The sequence below is a fragment of the Rhipicephalus sanguineus genome, unplaced genomic scaffold (assembly GCF_013339695.2).
Source record: "Rhipicephalus sanguineus isolate Rsan-2018 unplaced genomic scaffold, BIME_Rsan_1.4 Seq1730, whole genome shotgun sequence".
Lineage (NCBI taxonomy): Eukaryota > Metazoa > Arthropoda > Arachnida > Ixodida > Ixodidae > Rhipicephalus > Rhipicephalus sanguineus.
The window spans coordinates 1-18925 of NW_023614683.1; the positions used below are offsets into that span (position 1 = coordinate 1).

The 18925-nt window shown below is 50.3% G+C and overlaps 1 protein-coding gene, 4 non-coding genes and 4 pseudogenes across 5 annotated transcripts; all 9 read right to left on the reverse strand.

Moving 5' to 3' along the window:
* Positions 1 to 121: 121 nt before the first annotated feature.
* LOC119376642 (5S ribosomal RNA) lies at positions 122 to 240 on the reverse strand (annotated as a pseudogene).
* A 160-nt stretch (positions 241 to 400) lies between these two features.
* On the reverse strand, positions 401 to 518 carry LOC119376630 (5S ribosomal RNA). Its single transcript, XR_005180616.1, has one exon. It is a non-coding gene; the product is annotated as a 5S ribosomal RNA (ribosomal RNA).
* A 161-nt stretch (positions 519 to 679) lies between these two features.
* LOC119376643 (5S ribosomal RNA) lies at positions 680 to 797 on the reverse strand (annotated as a pseudogene).
* A 5149-nt stretch (positions 798 to 5946) lies between these two features.
* Positions 5947 to 6065, reverse strand: LOC119376637 (5S ribosomal RNA; annotated as a pseudogene).
* A 3590-nt stretch (positions 6066 to 9655) lies between these two features.
* Positions 9656 to 10253, reverse strand: LOC119376624 (cortactin-binding protein 2-like). Its single transcript, XM_037646401.1, has 2 exons — positions 10197 to 10253; positions 9656 to 10147 (listed from the first exon to the last, which is right to left on the reverse strand). The coding sequence occupies exons 1-2, from the start codon at positions 10251 to 10253 to the stop codon at positions 9656 to 9658; spliced, it is 549 nt and encodes a 182-aa protein (XP_037502329.1).
* Positions 10254 to 11775: 1522 nt separating this feature from the next.
* LOC119376629 (5S ribosomal RNA) lies at positions 11776 to 11894 on the reverse strand. The gene has a single exon (XR_005180615.1). It is a non-coding gene; the product is annotated as a 5S ribosomal RNA (ribosomal RNA).
* Positions 11895 to 12053: 159 nt separating this feature from the next.
* LOC119376639 (5S ribosomal RNA) lies at positions 12054 to 12172 on the reverse strand (annotated as a pseudogene).
* Positions 12173 to 17828: 5656 nt separating this feature from the next.
* Positions 17829 to 17947, reverse strand: LOC119376625 (5S ribosomal RNA). Its single transcript, XR_005180611.1, has one exon. It is a non-coding gene; the product is annotated as a 5S ribosomal RNA (ribosomal RNA).
* Positions 17948 to 18588: 641 nt separating this feature from the next.
* Positions 18589 to 18707, reverse strand: LOC119376636 (5S ribosomal RNA). The gene has a single exon (XR_005180622.1). It is a non-coding gene; the product is annotated as a 5S ribosomal RNA (ribosomal RNA).
* Positions 18708 to 18925: the final 218 nt, after the last annotated feature.

Here is an 18925-nt window from a genome sequence, read left to right on the forward strand (position 1 = left end):
CTTGTCAATAACATCAATGGTGTAATTATTGAAGTGTGACTAATGAGGTGCGACTAATAAAAATAAAAAAACAGCATTATACATTGTAGAGAATAACTAAAAAAGCAGAAAAAAAAGAAGGTGCCATCAGCACTCGGTGTTCCCAGGTGGTCTCCCTCCCAAGTACTGACCGAGCCCAATGCTGCTTAGCTTCGGGATCGGCACGAGAACCGGCGCATTCAGCATGGTATGGCCGATGGCGGAGACACCGCTTTACGACTCTACTTGTAACTACCAATGTGCTCTTGTCAATAACATCAATGTGTAATTATTGAGTGTGACTAATGAGTGCGACTAATAAAAATAAAAAAACAGCAGTATACATTGTAGAGAATAACTAAAAAAGCAGAAAAAAAGAAGGTGCCATCAGCACTCGGTGTTCCCAGGTGGTCTCCCTCCAAGTACTGACCGAGCCCAATGCTGCTTAGCTTCGGGGATCGGACGAGAACCGGCGCATTCAGCATGGTATGGCCGATGGCGGGAGACACCGCTTTACGACTCTACTTGTAACTACCAATGTGCTCTTGTCAATAACATCAATGTGTAATTATTGAAGTGTGACTAATGAGTGCGACTAATAAAAATAAAAAAACAGCAGTATACATTGTAGAGAATAACTAAAAAGCAGAAAAAAAAGAAGGTGCCACAGCACTCGGTGTTCCAGGTGGTCTCCCTCCCAAGTACTGACCGAGCCCAATGCTGCTTAGCTTCGGGGATCGGACGAGAACCGGCGCATTCAGCATGGTATGGCCGATTTTTTTTTTTTTTTCTTTATTACCTGTCTTAGGTACACAACATATATTACAATGAAAACGTGTCGTAAACCACCCAGTGTACATAGTACATACGGTGACTATGTAGTCAACCAGCATCGTGCTGGTATCGTCAGGCTAAAATTCCGACAAAGTGACAAGCGGCTCAACTCTTGAGAGCCACTCGGGCGGTTCCGGTGCACGTTTTTATAGATCTCAATAGACAGTGCACACTTTCACGGAAATAAGCCGGCAGGCCTCGCATCCTTTCAAAATGCTGACCTGCCATTCTCGAGCGCCACAAAGAGTGGAGGCCCATAAGCATGATTGCATCAAATGGAATGCATCTTCGTTCTCTACTCTCAAAAAACGAATACAGTGCGAGTCCAATGGAAAATCTTTCTTTAATAGCTCTTTGCAAAACATCCCAAAAATAAACCCCCTCCCAACAATGTAAAAAAACATGATCTATTGTTTCCGGCGACTTACAAATAATACAGTGCGTGCCCACGGCAAAAAACAACCCTTTCGCTCCAAAAAGGCTTAACTGTAACGTTCCCGAATGAAGTTTAAAGAAAAATGTTTTGGTTCCCGGCTGTACATGCATTTTTTAACCCTCTTTAAAACATTGCTTCCTGGGCCTCCACTGTACAATGACCGGTACAGTGGCACGGGAAAAACCAATATCACATAAAGCAAAATAAAGTTCTTTTCGTCTGACATTGGCAAGGTACTCTTAGAAAACCGCACAGAAAGAATCTTACAGTAGTCACAATTTCTTTGTAAAAACCACCGATCCCTCCCACACAACCTTCGGTGGACACAACAAATTCAGGCAGAAGTCTGCCCAATCTTAATTGACATAGCGTGCGCAGGAGAGGATCGGTGGCATCTCTAAAAAACAAAAACCGGTTGACAAGCTGCCGTAAAAACAAGTGACCGAGTCCCAGTCCCCCATCTTTGACCCGTCGAAACAAGTTGGTACGGCTGCACCGTTCCCACTCAGAAGCCCAGACAAATATGGCAAATATCCTATGGAACTTCTGTACATTAGTCCGGGAACAATGCAGCACCTGCATTACGTACCAGAGCTTGCTGATAAAAAACAGATTGCAGACGGTGGCTCTGGCAAAAATTGATAACGAAGCTCCTTTCCATTTCACCGCTTTCTCCTGCGTATCTTTCACCTGCTCTTTCCAGTAGTTGTCGCTCTCGCGATAACAATCGAGCGGCACTCCCAAGTACTTGCCCGGGGTCGTTGCCCAAGGCACATTAGCGAAGTGGTCCGGCGTCGATGGCCACGATCCGTGCCAGAGCCCAAGGCTCTTGGACCAGTTCACGCCACTCCCCGTAGCCTTGGTGAACTCACGTACTCTTTCGACGGCCTGTGTTATGCTACTCCGATCCCTTGTAAAAATAGCAGTGTTGTCTGCATATGCTAACAGCTTCACTTCGACTGCTTGCAACTGGAAACCAAGGATGCTATTGTTATTAATTACTTTCATGCACAGAGTTTCTATATAAATACAAAATAACAGAGGGCTTAGGGGGCAACCCTGACGAACCGATCTCTGCACGTTAATGGGGGCCCCCAGACTCTTATTTACAATCAACCTCGTCGTGCAGTTTCGGTACGCCAGGGCCACTCCCTCACAGATAACAGAACCAAGGTTAACATGATTTAAAACAGCAAACAAAATTCTGTGATCAACACAGTCGAAAGCTTTTTCAAGGTCAATCTGTAAAATAGCGACCCGATCTCAGAGTAGTCACAGCACTCGAGAATGCTTCGCGCTTTATGAATATTTAGGACAATCGATCGCCCTTTAATACCACATGTTTGGTGTTGCCCGACGATGTCCTTTATCGCTGTCTGCAATCTGCGAGCCAATACTTCATGTAGATTTGTACTCTACATTTGTTAGGGCTATGGGTCGATATGCTGATACAGATCTGAGTTATATACATCCTCGGTTTTGGGTATCAGAACGGTGTGGGATGACCTGTATGAGGAGGCAATGTATTTAATTTATAGGCTTCATTAAATTTACTGTCAGGATAGGGCTAATGTCATGTTTGAATGCTTTATAAAGGCGGCCGTGAATCCGTCCGGACCAGGCGACTTTCCAGGGTTTAGTTTGTCTATGGCGTCCTCAACTTCAGTAACTGTGATTTCACGCTCCAAACTCTCTTTTCTTTCATCGTCCAGACGGGGTAATACGGGCAGAAATTCATCCTTGAAATGTTGAAAGTCGATGTCGTGCAATGCAAACAGTTTCCTATAATGCTCAGTAAAGGCTCGCGTGATACCCTCTGTATCAGTTGATACGTTACCGCCCCATTCTATCTCGCGTACGTGGTTCTTTTCGGCGCGTGCTTTTTCCAAGCCTAGCGCTCGTTTCGTTGGCGTTTCGCCTGCGGCGGTGTCCTCTGCCCTTGCCCTCACAAGCGCACCCCGATAACGCTGCTCGTCCAGCTGCTCTATTTTTTGTTTTATTTTTCTGATATCTTCAATCCATTTTCCCGGGGCTCGGCATTCATGTTTTAATAGCTTCTCTAGAAGTTGCTTTAATTCGGTCTCTTTCCTTTTCTCCTCGTACCGAATGGACGTAGCCCTGCTAATTGCAGTTAATTTTAAAGTTTCTTTACACAGCTCCCACTGTTGCCAAATGTGCAGGGTTTTGCTAGGATCTAACTTGCTAATTTCCTCTATTACAGTTGAATTAAATTTTTCGTCACCCAGGAGCTTGCTATTTAATTTCCAAGTATCCCACGAGAAAGAATTACTTCGCTTATTTATTCCAATAGAGCACTCGACTAAGCAGTGGTCAGAGAACGACACTGGGACTACAGCATAACTACTACATGCCGGCAGGATGTCAACGGTTACGTAAATGCGGTCTAGTCTTGCATGACTAGGGCCTTCAAACCGTGTGTATCTAACCGCACTCGTATACTGAAGACATTCTCCGACATCCTCAAGATCTGAGTTCTCGAGAATCCGCGTCAAAACATCAGTGCTCCTATCTCTGAAGCCCCGCGTGCTCGTCTTGTCGTGTGCACTGAGAACGCAGTTAAAGTCGCCCAACAATACCGTCTGCCTTTCTGCACAGATTCGTTGCTCAAGGCCGTGAAAGAACAAGGCCCTTTCTTCTACCTTGTTGGGCGCGTACACACAGACAATACGCCACTCGTCACTATTTAAAGAAAAGTCAAGCATCACACACCGGCCCGTCGGACAAGAAAAATGACCGTTCACTCTTAGCTCCGGCAACTTCTTGACAACCAGTACGCAGCCTGCCGATGTGCCCAACGCGTGGCTGACTACAACAAAAAACCTAGACGTGAAACGTTGCACCATGCTGCCGGTCTCTTCTTCGCCATCAACTTTCGTTTCCTGCACCGCCAGCACGTCTATGTCGCGTTCCGTTAAAAGCCGGTAAAGCTGGCTCTGCTTTCTTTTCCCTGCCAGTCCTCTCACATTTATGGTGGCAACTTTTAACGGAAATGCAGGAGCCATTTTTAACGAAAGGAAAAGAGACCAGCAGCACTGTGCTTACCTCTCACGTCTAGCACGGGCTAGACGATGCCATCGCCGGCGGTGCCGTCCGGCGCCGGTACTTGAACTTGCCCGACTTGCTCAGCGTTGCCGCCTCGCTTGTCGGACGTAACGTTGGGCGCGGTCGAAGGGATGACCGCCGTACTTGGGCAGTCTTTGCCGGGGGTTCCTCGACGCCCGGCGTCGGCGTGGGTCCCGTCGTTGCTGGTCTGGGGGTGGGGCGCTTCGACGCCGCGGTGGCAGTTGGTAGGCGTCTGGACGCCACTCTTCTCCGCCTGTGGCTCGCTCCGGCTTTTCTTGCTCGCCGCCTTTGGTTGCTGGCGAGCTCCGTCGCTTTCCCAGTCGTCGTCGCTCGACCCAGCTTCAACCCCGCCGCTCCTTGGCGCAGGAACCTTTAGGGTGTCGCCTCCTGGACGCTGGGCAGGACCTGTGATCGGCGGCTGGTTGCCTTTTGACCCAGACGAGTCACCTGCCGCTTTTGTTCCGAGCCAGCCACGCTTTCGGGGCGTCACCGCCGGAAGGCGCCGACGTGTCCAGGTGGTCCCGCCTGCTTTCCTCGCCTCGTCGTACCCCTCGCTGCCTCCTCGGCCTCGGCGACGTCCATGAGCTCCTCGTTTTCGTCCGCCCTTGGCAGTCCGGTCGCCGACGCGTAGGTGCGGACGCAGTCCGCGTCCGCATGTCCTAGCGCCTGCACTTCGAACACCGCGGGCACCTTGCAGTCTCGGCGAACGTGACCCGTGCCGTGGCAACGCAGGCATTGCATTGCCCTCCCGGGCACCACCACGAGGGCCAATTCACCGGCGACTCTAACCTGGTGGGGCAGGTCGTCCACCTTGAGTCCAGGGCTTCAACTTGAGGAGCAGCGCTCCTGGTGGTTGAGCCCTTTTCCCGCATGCCCTGGACGCGCCAACGCTCACGCGTCACCTCGGTGACGTTTCCGAACGCTGCAAAAGCTGTCCGGATGTCTTCGTCCTGCACGCCGTAGAGCAGCCAATGCAGGCGAAGTTTCACCTGTCTGGTCTTCAGGGTCGAAAATGACACACCGGCGCCCTTTCACCTTGCAGCTCCTTCAACGCGGCCAGTTTCTTTGTAGGCTTCTCCCGGTGTTGAGGGTCACCGCCCAGACATGGTTAATCTGGTAAGCACCCCACTGCCAGCACGTCGGGTAGAACACCAGCAGTTGCAAGGGCGTCTCGGAAATCTTCGACCCGGTAAGGCCTCTCACGCACGTCTCCGTGCAAGAACAACGTGTTCTGAACGATACGACCGGTAGGCAAAGTAGGCAGCACGATTTCGTAGTCCTTATCGTCTTCGGCGGTGATCCTGTTACCGCGGCCGGCACGGGCCGCTATCGCCGCTCCATCGGAGCCGTTCATTCTTCGTCCGTTCGCTTGCGCGGCCGGAAGTAGAATGCGCATGGTATGGCCGATGGCGGGAGACACCGCTTTACGACTCTACTTGTAACTACCAATGTGCTCTTGTCAATAACATCAATGTGTAATTATTGAAGTGTGACTAATGAGTGCGACTAATAAAAATAAAAAAACAGCAGTATACATTGTAGAGAATAACTAAAAAAGCAGAAAAAAAAGAAGGTGCCATCAGCACTCGGTGTTCCCAGGTGGTCTCCCTCCCAAGTACTGACCGAGCCCAATGCTGCTTAGCTTCGGTGATCGGACGAGAACCGGCGCATTCAGCATGGTATGGCCGATTTTTTTTTTTTTTTTTTTTTTATTACCTGCTTTGGTACACAACACATAATGAAACACCACTGATAATAAAATCACCCGATGTACAAAGTACATGATGTGACTCTGTAGTCAACCAGCATGGTGCTGGTATCGTCAAGTTAAAACTCTGGCAAGGTCACCAGCGGCTCTAGTCTTGAAAGCCACTCGGGTGGCTCCGGTTCCGCTTTATGTGTTTCTAGGAACCAATGAATGCTTTCCCTGAAATACGCTCGAGCAGGCCGCGCATCCTTATCAAAGTGGTAGCCTGCCATTCGCGATCTCCACAAGGAGTGGAGGCCCAGGACCATAATTGCGTCGAAAGGAACGCCATCTTCATTTTGTACGCTCAAAAACCGAATTCCATACGGATCTAAAGGAAATTCTTTTTTCACAGATCGCTGCAGAACATCCCAAAAGTAAACCCCTTCCCAACAATGCAAAAAAACATGATCAATTGTTTCTGGAAGCTTACAAATTAAGCAATGTGTGCCCCATGGCAAAAAGCAACCCTTCTTTTCCAAAAAAGCTTTAACTGGCAACGTACCTGAGTGTAGTTTAAAGAAAAAAGTTTTTGTTCCAGGCTGGACATGCATTTTTTTTACTCTTTTTAAAACATTTTTTACCTGGGCCTCCACTGTACAATGATCTGTATAAAGGCACTGGGAATACCATGTCACACAAAGCAAAATAAAGCTCTTTTCGCTTGACATTTGAAAGATACTCTGCTGAAAAACGTACGGTAAGAAATTTTACACTCGTCACTATTTCTTTAAAGTAAGCACCGATTCCTCCAGCACACTCTTCCGTTGACACGACATACTCGGGGAGCAGTCTGCTTAGCCGTAATTGACATAAAGTGCGGAGGAACGGGTCGGTAATATCTCTAAAAAACAAAAACCGGCTTACAATCTGTCGTAAGAACAGGTGACCCAGTCCCAGTCCTCCATCCTTTACCCGCCGAAACAAGTTGCTACGACTGCAGCGTTCCCACTCAGAAGCCCAGACAAATACAGCAAATATTCTATGCAACTTCTGGACATTTGTACGTGAACAATGCAAGACCTGCATTACGTACCACAGTTTGCTAATAAAGAAAAGGTTGCAAGTGGTGGCTCTGGCAAAGATCGATAAGGCGGCACCTTTCCACTTCTCCGTTTTTTCCCGCGTATCCTTGGCCTGCGCTTTCCAATATTGATCGCTGTCGCGATAACAGTCGAGCGGGACGCCCAAGTACTTGCCCGGGGTCGTCACCCAAGGCACGTTAGCGAAGTGGTCTGGTTTCGCTGGCCACGATCCGTGCCAGAGCCCAAGGCACTTAGACCAGTTGACGCCACTACCCGTAGCTTGGCTGAAATTCCGAACAATTTCGACACCCTCTGCTATACTACGCTGATCTCGCGTGAAAATCGCTACGTCGTCTGCATAGGCTAGCAGCTTCACTTCTGCTGCTTGTAACTTAAAACCAAGGATGTTATTGTTATTAATAATTTTCCTACACAGAGTTTCAATGTACATGCAAAACAACAGAGGGCTTAGGGGGCAACCCTGACGTACCGAACGCTGCACGTTAATGGGGGCCCCCAGACTCTTATTTACAATCAACCTCGTCGTGCAGTTTCGATACGCCAGAGCCACTCCCTCACAGATAACGGAACCAAGGTTAACATGATTTAAAACAGAAAACAAAATGCTATGATCGACACAGTCAAAGGCCTTTTCGAGGTCAATCTGAAGGATGGCAGCTCGTTCATCTAAATAGTCACACCATTCGAGTATGCTGCGCGCTTTGTGGATGTTGACAACAATAGACCGTCCTTTGATCCCACAAGTTTGATGAGGTCCCGACGATGTCTTTAATCGCAGTCTGAAGTCTTCGAGCTAGACCTTCATATATATCTTATACTCAACGTTAGAAAGAGCTATTGGCCTGTACCCAGAAACGGATCTTAACTTATCTGCGTTGTCTGTCTTTGGTATAAGTACCGTGTAGGATGACCTGTATGACGGCGGCAATGTGTTTAATTTGTAAGCTTCATTAAAGATAACTGCGAGGATAGGGCATATTTCGTTCTTAAAGTGTTTATAAAAGGCAGCGGTAAATCCGTCTGGCCCGGGCGATTTTCCAGGGTTAAGCTTCTCTATTGCTACTTCAACTTCAGCAACAGTTATTGGCCGTTGCAAACTGTCTTTTCTTTCCTCGTCCAGGCGGGGCAAAACTGGTAGAAATTCGTTCTTGAATTTTTCAGTGTCTACATCATGCAAGCCGAATAGCGCCTGATAATGCTCAAAAAAAGCTCTTTTGATGCCGTCTGTATCAGTCGATGCGGTGCCACGCCATTCTATTTCGATAATGTGATTTTTCTCGGCTCGTGCTTTTTCCATGCGCAACGCACGTTTCGATGGCATTTCACCGGCAGCTGTGTCCTCGGCCCTTGCCCTCACAAGCGCGCCCCGATAACGCTGTTCGTCTAGTTGCTCTATCGTCTGTTTCACTTTTCTTATGTCTTCAATCCATTTACCGGGGGCTCGGCACTCGTGCTTTAGTAATTTATCAAGGAGCGCCTTTAACTCCGCCTCCTTCTTTCGCTCAGCATGCCGAATACATGTAGCCCTTTCGATTGCTTTTAATTTTAAGGATTCCTTGCATAATTCCCATTGCTGCCAAATATAAAGGTTTTTACTGGGGTCTAATTTGCCGATTTCGTCCATTACGGATAAATTAAATTCTTCGTCCTGCAGAAGTTTACTATTAAATTTCCATAATTCCCAGGAGAATGACCTATTTTCCCTTGACCTTCCAATAGAGCACTGGACTAAGCAATGATCTGAAAAAGAAACGGGGACGACTTCGTATCTGCTACATTCCGGAAGGATGTCGAGGGAAACATAAAGACGATCAAGTCTAGCGTGACTAGGGCCTTCAAAGCGAGTGTACTTTATTGCACTCGTACTTTGGAGACTTTCCGCAACATCCTCTAGGTTCCACTTTGCCACAATGCGTGTCAGGATATCGGTGCTTTTGTCTCTGAAAGTACGAGTGCTCGTTTTGTCTTGCGCACTGAGTACGCAGTTAAAGTCACCGAGCACTATTAAATTTCTGCCGTCAGCCATTCGTTCTTCTAACCGAGAAAGAAGAGGGCCCTTTCCTCGACCTTGTTGGGCGCGTATATACACACAATACGCCAATCGACGTTGTTCAGTGAAAAGTCAAGAGAAGCACACCGGCCAGCCGCACACGAAAAATGAGCATTCACCTGAAGCCCAGCCAACTTCTTCACAAAAAGTATGCAGCCAGCCGATGTGCCCACTGCGTGACTAACGACAACATAAAATCTAGACGCGAAACGTTGCACCATGCTGCCGGTCTCTTCTTCACCGTCAACTTTCGTCTCCTGAACTGCCAGGACGTCAATGTCGCGTTCCGTTAGAAGTCGGTAAAGCTGGCTTTGCTTTCTCTTCCCTGCCAATCCTCTAACGTTTATAGTGGCGACAGTTAACGGGGAGACAGACGCCATTTTTAACAAAAAGAAAAGAGACCAGCAGCATTGTGCCTACCTGTCGCGTCCAGCACGGGGCTAGACGGCGCCATTGCCGGCGGTTCCGTCCGGCGGCACTGTCGGGACTTGCCCTACGGGCTCCACGTTGCCGGCACGCTTATCGGCCGTAACGTTCGGGCGCGGCCGAAGAGACGGCCGCCGTCCCTGAGCAGTCTTTGCGGGGGGTTCGTCGACTCCAGGCGCTGTTGCTTCAGCACCGTCGTTGCTCGCCTGAGGGTGGGGCCGCTTCGAGGCCGCGGTGGCACTGGTCGTTGTGGGGACGCCGCTCTTCTCGGGCGGCAACTCGTTGGCACTTTTAAGCTCGCCGCCCTTGGGTGGTGGTGGGCTCGTCGTGGTCTTTACTGTCGCCTCGGATGTCCCAGTCGAGTCGCCCGCTGCTCTTTGAAGCGTTGGTGTGACGCCCTTGCGAGCGTCGCCACTTGTAGCCTCTGAGAGAGCTTGCGTTTCCGGCTGCTTGGCCTTCGACCCAGACGAGTCGCCTGCTGCCTGGTGGTCCGCCGCAGCATCCGCCTTCGGGGCGTCAGGAACCGGAAGGTGCCGACGCGTCCAGTGGCCCCACCTGCTTTTTTGCCTCGTCGATTCCCCGGGCTGCCTCCTCAGCCTCGGCAACGTCCATTAGTTGTTCGTTGTCGTCCGCCCTTGGAAGTCCGGTCGCCGACGCGTAGGTACGGACGCAGTCCGCGTCCGCGTGCCCATAACGCCGGACACTTAGAACACCGGGGCACCCTGCAGTCGCGGCGCACGTGGCCCGTGCCAGTGGCAGCGAAGGCACTGCATCGCCCGCCCAGGCACAACCACGAGGGCCAACTCTCCGGCGACTCGGACCTGATGGGGAAGGTCGTCCACCTTGAGTCCCGGCTTCAGCTTGAGCAGGACGGTTCTAGTTGTGGAGCCTTTTTCCCTCATTCCTTGGACGCGCCACCTCTCACGCGTCACCTCGGTGACGTTGCCGAAGACTGCAAATGCCGTCCGGATGTCTTCGTCTTGGACGCCATGAAGCATCCAGTGCAGTCGAAGTTTAACCTGTTGGTCCTCAGGGTCGATCACAATGCACCGACGACCTTTGACCTTCAATTCCTTTAGCGCTGCCAGTTTCTTCGTGGCTTCGCCGGTGTTCAGGGTCACCGCCCACACATGGTTAATTTGGTATGCCCCTAACGCCACGACGTCAGGGAGCACACCAGCCGTGATGAGGGCGTCTCTGAAGTCCTCGACCTTGTAGGGCCGCTCACGCACGTCTCCGTGCAAAAACAACGTGTTGTGAACAACACGGCCAGTGGGCAGAGTAGGCAACACAATCTCGTATGCGTTATCTTCTTCGGCAGCCATCCTGTTACCGCGGCCGGCACGGGCCGCTATCGCCGCTCCATCGGAGCCGTTCATCCTGCGACCGTTCGCTGGCGCGTCCGGAAGTAGAATAGCATGGTATGGCCGATGGCAGTAGGAGCCGTTTTACGAGACTACTTATATCCACCAACGTGATTTTAGCTCTCGACGTCGACAAGCTACAGTTAACGGCATGTGCAGCATTTGTCAATTGTTGCAGCACGGTAAACGGTCGTATGTGCGTGGCTACCGTCTGATGCTCTCCGCCAGAAAATGTTTGCCGTTGGGGCGCACATGAGTACACGAGCGCAAGTTTCACGTATGGGTGTGTGTGCGGACGTGCTGCCGCCACGCCCCCCATCCGCGTTATTCAGTTGACGTATGTACCAGCCATGCATTTGTTGTGCGAACTGTTATAACTGAGCGGTGCACGCGTGATCGAAATACATGCACGAGCCGCTGATCGAAATACATGCACGATACTGGATGCCCTTAATGTTCTTGTACCAAGAGGCAAAAATATTTCTCGAGTACAGACAACATCGAAATGAATTATCCAATCACACCAACGTGCTGCGTGCCGCCATCGCGCCACGTTTGAATCCGTGCGCGCGCGCACCAAGTTTGGACTCGCTATAGCCTGTTATAGTGGGCGTAAGAAATATCAGGGACGAATGATGTAGAAATGGTAAACGACGTGCGAAGCAAGAAAGAAAAGAAATCAATTTAAATAAAAAAAAAGAAGAAAATAAATGACGCAAAACAGCAGTATACTGTAGAGAATAAACTAAAAAAGCAGAAAAAAACGAAGGTGCCATCAGCACTCGGTGTTCCCAGGTGGTCTCCCTCCCAAGTACTGACCGAGCCCAATGCTGCTTAGCTTCGGGGATCGGACGAGAACCGGCGCATTCAGCATGGTATGGCCGATGGCGGGAGACACCGCTTTACGACTCTACTTGTAACTACCAATGTGCTCTTGTCATACATCAATGTGTAATGATGAAGTGTGACTAATGAGTGCGACTAATAAAAATAAAAAAACAGCAGTATACATGTAGAGAATAACTAAAAAAGCAGAAAAAAAAGAAGGTGCCATCAGCACTCGGTGTTCCCAGGTGGTCTCCCTCCCAAGTACTGACCGAGCCCAATGCTGCTTAGCTTCGGTGATCGGACGAGAACCGGCGCATTCAGCATGGTATGGCCGATTTTTTTTTTTTTTTTTTCTTTATTACCTGGCTTTGGTACAAAACACATGAAACAACAACACTAGAATTAAAACCACCCGATGTACAAAGTACACAGTGGTGACTGTGTAGTCAACCAGCATGGAGCTGGTATCGTCTAGTTAAAATTCGGGCAATGTCACCAGCGGCTGTAGTCTTGAGAGCCACTCGGGGGGTTCTGATTCCACTTTATATAATTCTAATAACCAATGAATGCTCTCTCTAAAGTACGCTCGTGCAGGCCGCGCATCTTTGTCAAAGTGGTACCCAGCCATTCGCGATCTCCACAAAGAGTGGAGGCCCAGGAGCATAACTGCGTCAAACGGAACGCCGTCTTCATTCTTTACGCTCAAAAACCGAATGCCATACGGGTGCAGTGGGAATTCTTTTTGACTGTTCTCTGTAATACGTCCCAAAAATAAACCCCCTCCCAACAATGTAGAAAAAACATGGTCTATCGTTTCGGGCAATTTGCAAATCAAACAATGACTACCCCATGGCAAAAAGCAACCCCTTGTCTCCAAAAAGGCTTTGACAGGCAACGTTCCGGTATGAAGTTTAAAGAAAAAGGTCTTTGTTCCCGGCTGCACCTGCATTTTTTTAACTCTCTTAATACATTGCTACCTGGGCCTCCACTGTACAAGGACCTGTACAACGGCACTGGGAAACAATGTCGCACAAGGCAAAATAAAGCTCTTTTCTTTTTACATTCCAAAGGTACTCTCTCGAAAATCTTACAGAAAGAAACCTGACACTAGACACTATTTCTTTATAGTAACCGCCAATCCCTCCCACACAATCTTCGATAGTAACAACATACTCAGGGAGATATCTACCGAGTCGCATTTGACACAGTGTGCGCAGGAAGGGATCAGTGACGTCTCTAAAAAACAAAAACGGTTAACAAGCTGCCGCAAAAAGAGGTGACCAAGTCCCAGCCCCCCATCTTTGACCCGTCGAAACAAGTTGGTACGACTGCATCGCTCCCACTCAGAGGACCAGACAAATATGGCAAATATTCGGTGAAACTTCTGCACATTAGTCCGGGAGCAATGCAGCACCTGCATTACGTACCACAACTTGCTGATGAAAAACAAGTTACAAACGGTGGCTCTGGCAAAGATCGATAAGGCGGCGCCTTTCCACTTGTCGGCTTTCTCCCGTATATCTTTCGCCTGACCTTTCCAATAATGATCGCTGTCGCGATAACCATCGAGCGGGACGCCCAAATACCTGCCCGGGGTCGTCACCCAAGGCACGTTAGCGAAGTGGTCAGGTTTGGTTGGCCACGATCCGTGCCAGAGCCCTAGGGACTTCGACCAGTTAACTCCGCTCCCTGTAGCTTGGCTGAAATGCCGCACGGTTTCGACAGCCTGGTTATACTACGTTTGTCCCTTGAAAAAATAGCCACATCGTCCGCGTACGCAAGCAGCTTAACTTCTGCTGCTTGTAACTGAAAACCATTGATGCTATGTTCATTGACAATTTTCATGCAGAGAGTTTCATATACATGCAAAATAACAAGGGGCTGAGGGGGCAACCCTGACGAACCGAACGCTGCACCCTAATGGGGGCCCCCAGACTCTTATTCACGATCAACTTCGTAGTGCAGTTTCGGTACGCCAGGGCCACTCCCTCACAAATAACAGAACCAAGGTTAACATAATTTAACAGAGCAAACAAAATTCTATGGTCAACACAATCGAACGCCTTTTGAAAATCAATCTGTAAGATGGCAACTCGCTCATCTGAATAATCACAGCATTCAAGTATGCTGCGCGCTATGTGAATATTGGTCACAATCGATCGCCCTTTGATACCGCACGTTTGATGAGGCCCAACGATGTCCTTAATCACAGTCTGTAGTCTGCGAGCCAAAACCTTCATATAGATTTTGTATTCTACGTTAGTGAGGGCTATTGGTCTATACCCTGAAACAAATTTTAGCTTATCTGGATCTTCGGTTTTGGGTATAAGTACTGTGTGGGAAGACCGGTATGACGGTGGCAATGTATTTAATTTGTACGCTTCATTAAATATGACTGTGAGGATAGGGCTTAATTCGTGTTTAAACTGTTTATAAAAAGCGGCGGTGAATCCGTCAGGACCGGGTGATTTTCCAGGATTTAACTTGTCTATTGCTACTTCAACTTCGGCTGAGGTTATTGGCCTTTGCAAACTCTCCTTTCTTTCATCGTCCACGCGGGGTAAAACAGGCAGATACTCGTTCTTGAAATTTTTCCAGGTCTACGTCGTGCAATGCGGCGAATAATGCCCGATAATGCTCAGTGAAAGCCTTTTAATGTCCTCTGTATCGTTGTTGTTACCGCCCCGCCCCATTCTATCTCGTGTATGTGGTTTCTTTCGGCACGTGCTTTTTCCAAGCGCGCGCGTTTCGATGGCATTTCACCCGCGGCTGTGTCCTCTGCCCTTGCCCTCACAAGCGCACCCCGATAACGTTCTTCGTCCAGTTGCTCTAATCTTTTGTTTTACTTTTCTGATGTCTTCTATCCATTTTCCAGGGGCTCGGCATTCCTGCTCGAGTAGCTTATCAAGCAGCAGTTTTAATTCCTTCTCTTTCCTTTTCTCTTCGTGCCGAATACACGTAGCCCTTTCAATTGCTTTCAATTTTAAAGATTCTTTACATAGTTCCCACTGCTGCCAAATACAAAGGTTTTCACTAGGGTCTAATTTGGAGATTCGATCATTTACAGTTAAATTAAACTCCTCGTCCTGCAATAATTTACTATTTAATTTCCATGTTTCCCACGAGAAAGAGGTGGTTCGCTTGGTAATTCCGATAGAGCACTGTACTAAGCAGTGGTCCGAAAACGACACCGGGACTACGTCGTAACCGGTACATTGCGGAAGGATGTCCACAGATACGTAAACGCGGTCGAGTCTTGCAGTGGCTAGGGCCTTCGAAACGCGTGAACTTTACTGGCCTCGTACCTTGAATACATTCAGCTACATCCTCGAGGTCCCAGCTTTCGACAATACGCGTCAATATAGTCGGTGCTCTTGTCTCTGAAACTCCGAGTGCTCGTTTTCTCGTGCGCACTGAGGACACAGTTAAAATCGCCCAACACTATTAACTGCTTTCCTGCACTGAGCCGTTGTTCAAGGCTATGAAAATACACGGCCCTTTCTTCGACCTTGTTGGGCGCGTACACGCACACTACACGCCACTCGGAGTTGTTCAGAGAAAAGTCGAGCACAGCAGATCGGCCAGCCTCACACGTAAAATGGGCGTTCACCTGCAGCCCCGGCAACTTCTTAACAAATAGGATGCAGCCGGCCGATGTGCCCACTGCGTGGCTAACTACAGCAAAAAAGCGAGACGTGAAACGCTGCACCATGCTGCCGGTCTCCTCTTCGCCATCGACTTTAGTTTCCTGCACCGCTAGGACGTCTATGTCGCGTTCCGTTAAAAGTCGATATAGCTGGCTTTGCTTCCTTTTGCCTGCCAGTCCTCTGACGTTAAGGGTGGCCACTTTTAACGAACACGCTGGTGCCATTTTACCGAACTGAAAGGAGACCAGCAGCACTGTGCTCACCTCTCACGTCTAGCACGAGGCTAGACGATGCCATCGCCGGCAGTGCCATCCGGCGCAACCGCTGGAGCTTGTCCAACGGGGTCGGCGTTACCGCCGCGCTTCTCGAAAGTCACGTTCGGGCGCGGCCGCAGGGACGACCGCCGTACTTGGGCTGCCTTGGCAGGGGGCTCCTCGACGCCAGGGGCAGCCGGTTGGCTGCCGTCGTTGCTGGAATGTGGGTGGGGGCGCTTGGACGCCGCGGCAGCATTGGTGGGCGTGGGTGTGCCACTCTTCTCCGACAGTGCCTCCTTGGAGGTCTTAACGTCGCCGACCTTGGCAGCTGGTTCACTGTTCGTCGTTGTCCCAGTCGTCTCGGTTGACGCCGCCGAGTCGACCGCCGCCCTTTGCAGCGCTGGGATGGCGCCTGTCCCGGTACCTCCTCCTGACGACGCTGCAGGCAGGACCTGTGTTAGCGGATCGTTCGCCGGTGACCCTGACGAGTCATTACGGCTTCCAGGCCGACGGGCACAGCCCCTTTCGGGGCGTCACTGCCGGTAGGCGCCGACGTGTCCTAGTGGTCCCGTCTGCCTTCTCGCGTCTTCCGTGCCCCTCGCCGCCTCTTCAGCCTCGGCGACGTCCATCAGCGCCTCGTTGTCATCCGCCTTTGGCAGCCCGGTAGCCGACGCGTACGTACGGACGCAGTCCGCGTCCGCGTGTCCGTAGCGCCGGCACTTTGAACACCGGGGCACCCTGCAGTCACGGCGTACGTGCCCCGTTCCATGGCAGCGCAGGCACTGCATTGCTCGCCCGGGAACCACCACGAGGGCCAACTCGCCGGCGACACGAACCTGGTGGGGCAGGTCGTCCACCTTGAGACCAGGCTTCAGCTTGAGTAGCACGCTCCTCGTGGTTGAGCCCTTTTCACGCATGCCTTGGACACGCCAACGCTCTCGCGTCACTTCGGTTACGTTCCCGAACGCCGCGAAAGCTGTCCGAATGTCTTCGTCCTGCACGCCGTAGAGCAGCCAATGCAGGCGAAGTTTGCACCTGCTGGTCTTCGGGGTCGAAAATGACACACCGGACGCCCTTTCACCTTCAGCTCCTTCATGGCGGCGAGTTTCTTTGTGGCTTCTCCGGTGTTCAGGGTGACCGCCCAGACATGGTTAATCTGGTACGCCCCCAGCGCCAGCACGTCGGAGAGCACACCAGCAGTGACAAGGGCGTCTCGGAAGTCTTCGACCCTGTAGGGCCTCTCACGCACGTCTCCGTGCAAGAACAAGGTGTTGTTAACAACACGACCGGTGGGCAAAGTAGGCAGTACAATCTCGTAATCCTTATCGTCGTCGACGGTGATCCTGTTGCCGCGGCCGGCACGGGCCGCTATCGCCGCTCCATCGGAGCCGTTCATTCTTCGTCCGCTCGCTAGCGCGGCCGGAAGTAGAATGAGCATGGTATGGCCGATGGCAGTAGGAGCCGTTTTACGAGACTACTTATATCCACCAACGTGATTTTAGCTCGACGTCGACAAGCTACACTTAACGGCATGTGCAGCATTTGTCAATTGTTGCAGCACGGTAAACGGTCGTATGTGCGTGGCTACCGTCTGATGCTCTCCGCCAGAAAATGTTTGCCGTTGGGGCGCACATGAGTACACGAGCGCAAGTTTCACGTATGGGTGTGTGTGCGGACGTGCTGCCGCCACGCCCCCCATCCGCGTTATTCAGTTGACGTATGTACCAGCCATGCATTTGTTGTGCGAACTGTTATAACTGAGCGGTGCACGCGTGATCGAAATACATGCACGAGTAACTGGATGCCCATTAATGTTCTTGTACCAAGAGGCAAAAATATTTCTCGAGTACAGACAACATCGAAATGAATTATCCAATCACACCAACGTGCTGCGTGCCGCCAGTCGCGCCACGTTTGAATCCGTGCGCGCGCGCACCAAGTTTGGACTCGCTATAGCCTGTTATAGTGGGCGTAAGAAATATCAGGGACGAATGATGTAGAAATGGTGAACGACGTGCGAAGCAAGAAAGAAAAAGAAATCAATTTAAATAAAAAAGAAGAAGAAAATAAATACGCAAGGAAAAAAAAAGAAGGTGCCATCAGCACTCGGTGTTCCCAGGTGGTCTCCCTCCCAAGTACTGACCGAGCCCAATGCTGCTTAGCTTCGGTGATCGGACGAGAACCGGCGCATTCAGCATGGTATGGCCGATGGCAGTAGGAGCCGTTTTACGAGACTACTTATATCCACCAACGTGATTTTAGCTCGACGTCGACAAGCTACACTTAACGGCATGTGCAGCATTTGTCAATTGTTGCAGCACGGTAAACGGTCGTATGTGCGTGGCTACCGTCTGATGCTCTCCGCCAGAAAATGTTTGCCGTTGGGGCGCACATGAGTACACGAGCGCAAGTTTCACGTATGGGTGTGTGTGCGGACGTGCTGCCGCCACGCCCCCCATCCGCGTTATTCAGTTGACGTATGTACCAGCCATGCATTTGTTGTGCGAACTGTTATAACTGAGCGGTGCACGCGTGATCGAAATACATGCACGAGTAACTGGATGCCCATTAATGTTCTTGTACCAAGAGGCAAAAATATTTCTCGAGTACAGACAACATCGAAATGAATTATCCAATCACACCAACGTGCTGCGTGCCGCCAGTCGCGCCACGTTTGAATCCGTGCGCGCGCGCACCAAGTTTGGACTCGCTATAGCCTGTTATAGTGGGCGTAAGAAATATCAGGGACGAATGATGTAGAAATGGTGAACGACGTGCGAAGCAAGAAAGAAAAAGAAATCAATTTAAATAAAAAAGAAGAAGAAAATAAATACGCAAGGAAAAAAAAAGAAGGTGCCATCAGCACTCGGTGTTCCCAGGTGGTCTCCCTCCCAAGTACTGACCGAGCCCAATGCTGCTTAGCTTCGGTGATCGGACGAGAACCGGCGCATTCAGCATGGTATGGCCGATGGCAGTAGGAGCCGTTTTACGAGACTACTTATATCCACCAACGTGATTTTAGCTCGACGTCGACAAGCTACACTTAACGGCATGTGCAGCATTTGTCAATTGTTGCAGCACGGTAAACGGTCGTATGTGCGTGGCTACCGTCTGATGCTCTCCGCCAGAAAATGTTTGCCGTTGGGGCGCACATGAGTACACGAGCGCAAGTTTCACGTATGGGTGTGTGT

Bases quoted from the DNA above. Each gene is read 5' to 3' on its own strand.
- LOC119376624 (XM_037646401.1), bottom strand. From the start codon at position 10,253: ATGGACGTTGCCGAGGCTGAGGAGGCAGCCCGGGGAATCGACGAGGCA. The intron at 10,148-10,196 runs GTGGGGCCACTG...GACGCCCCGAAG, and splicing joins TCGACGAGGCAAAAAAGCAG to GCGGATGCTGCGGCGGACCA.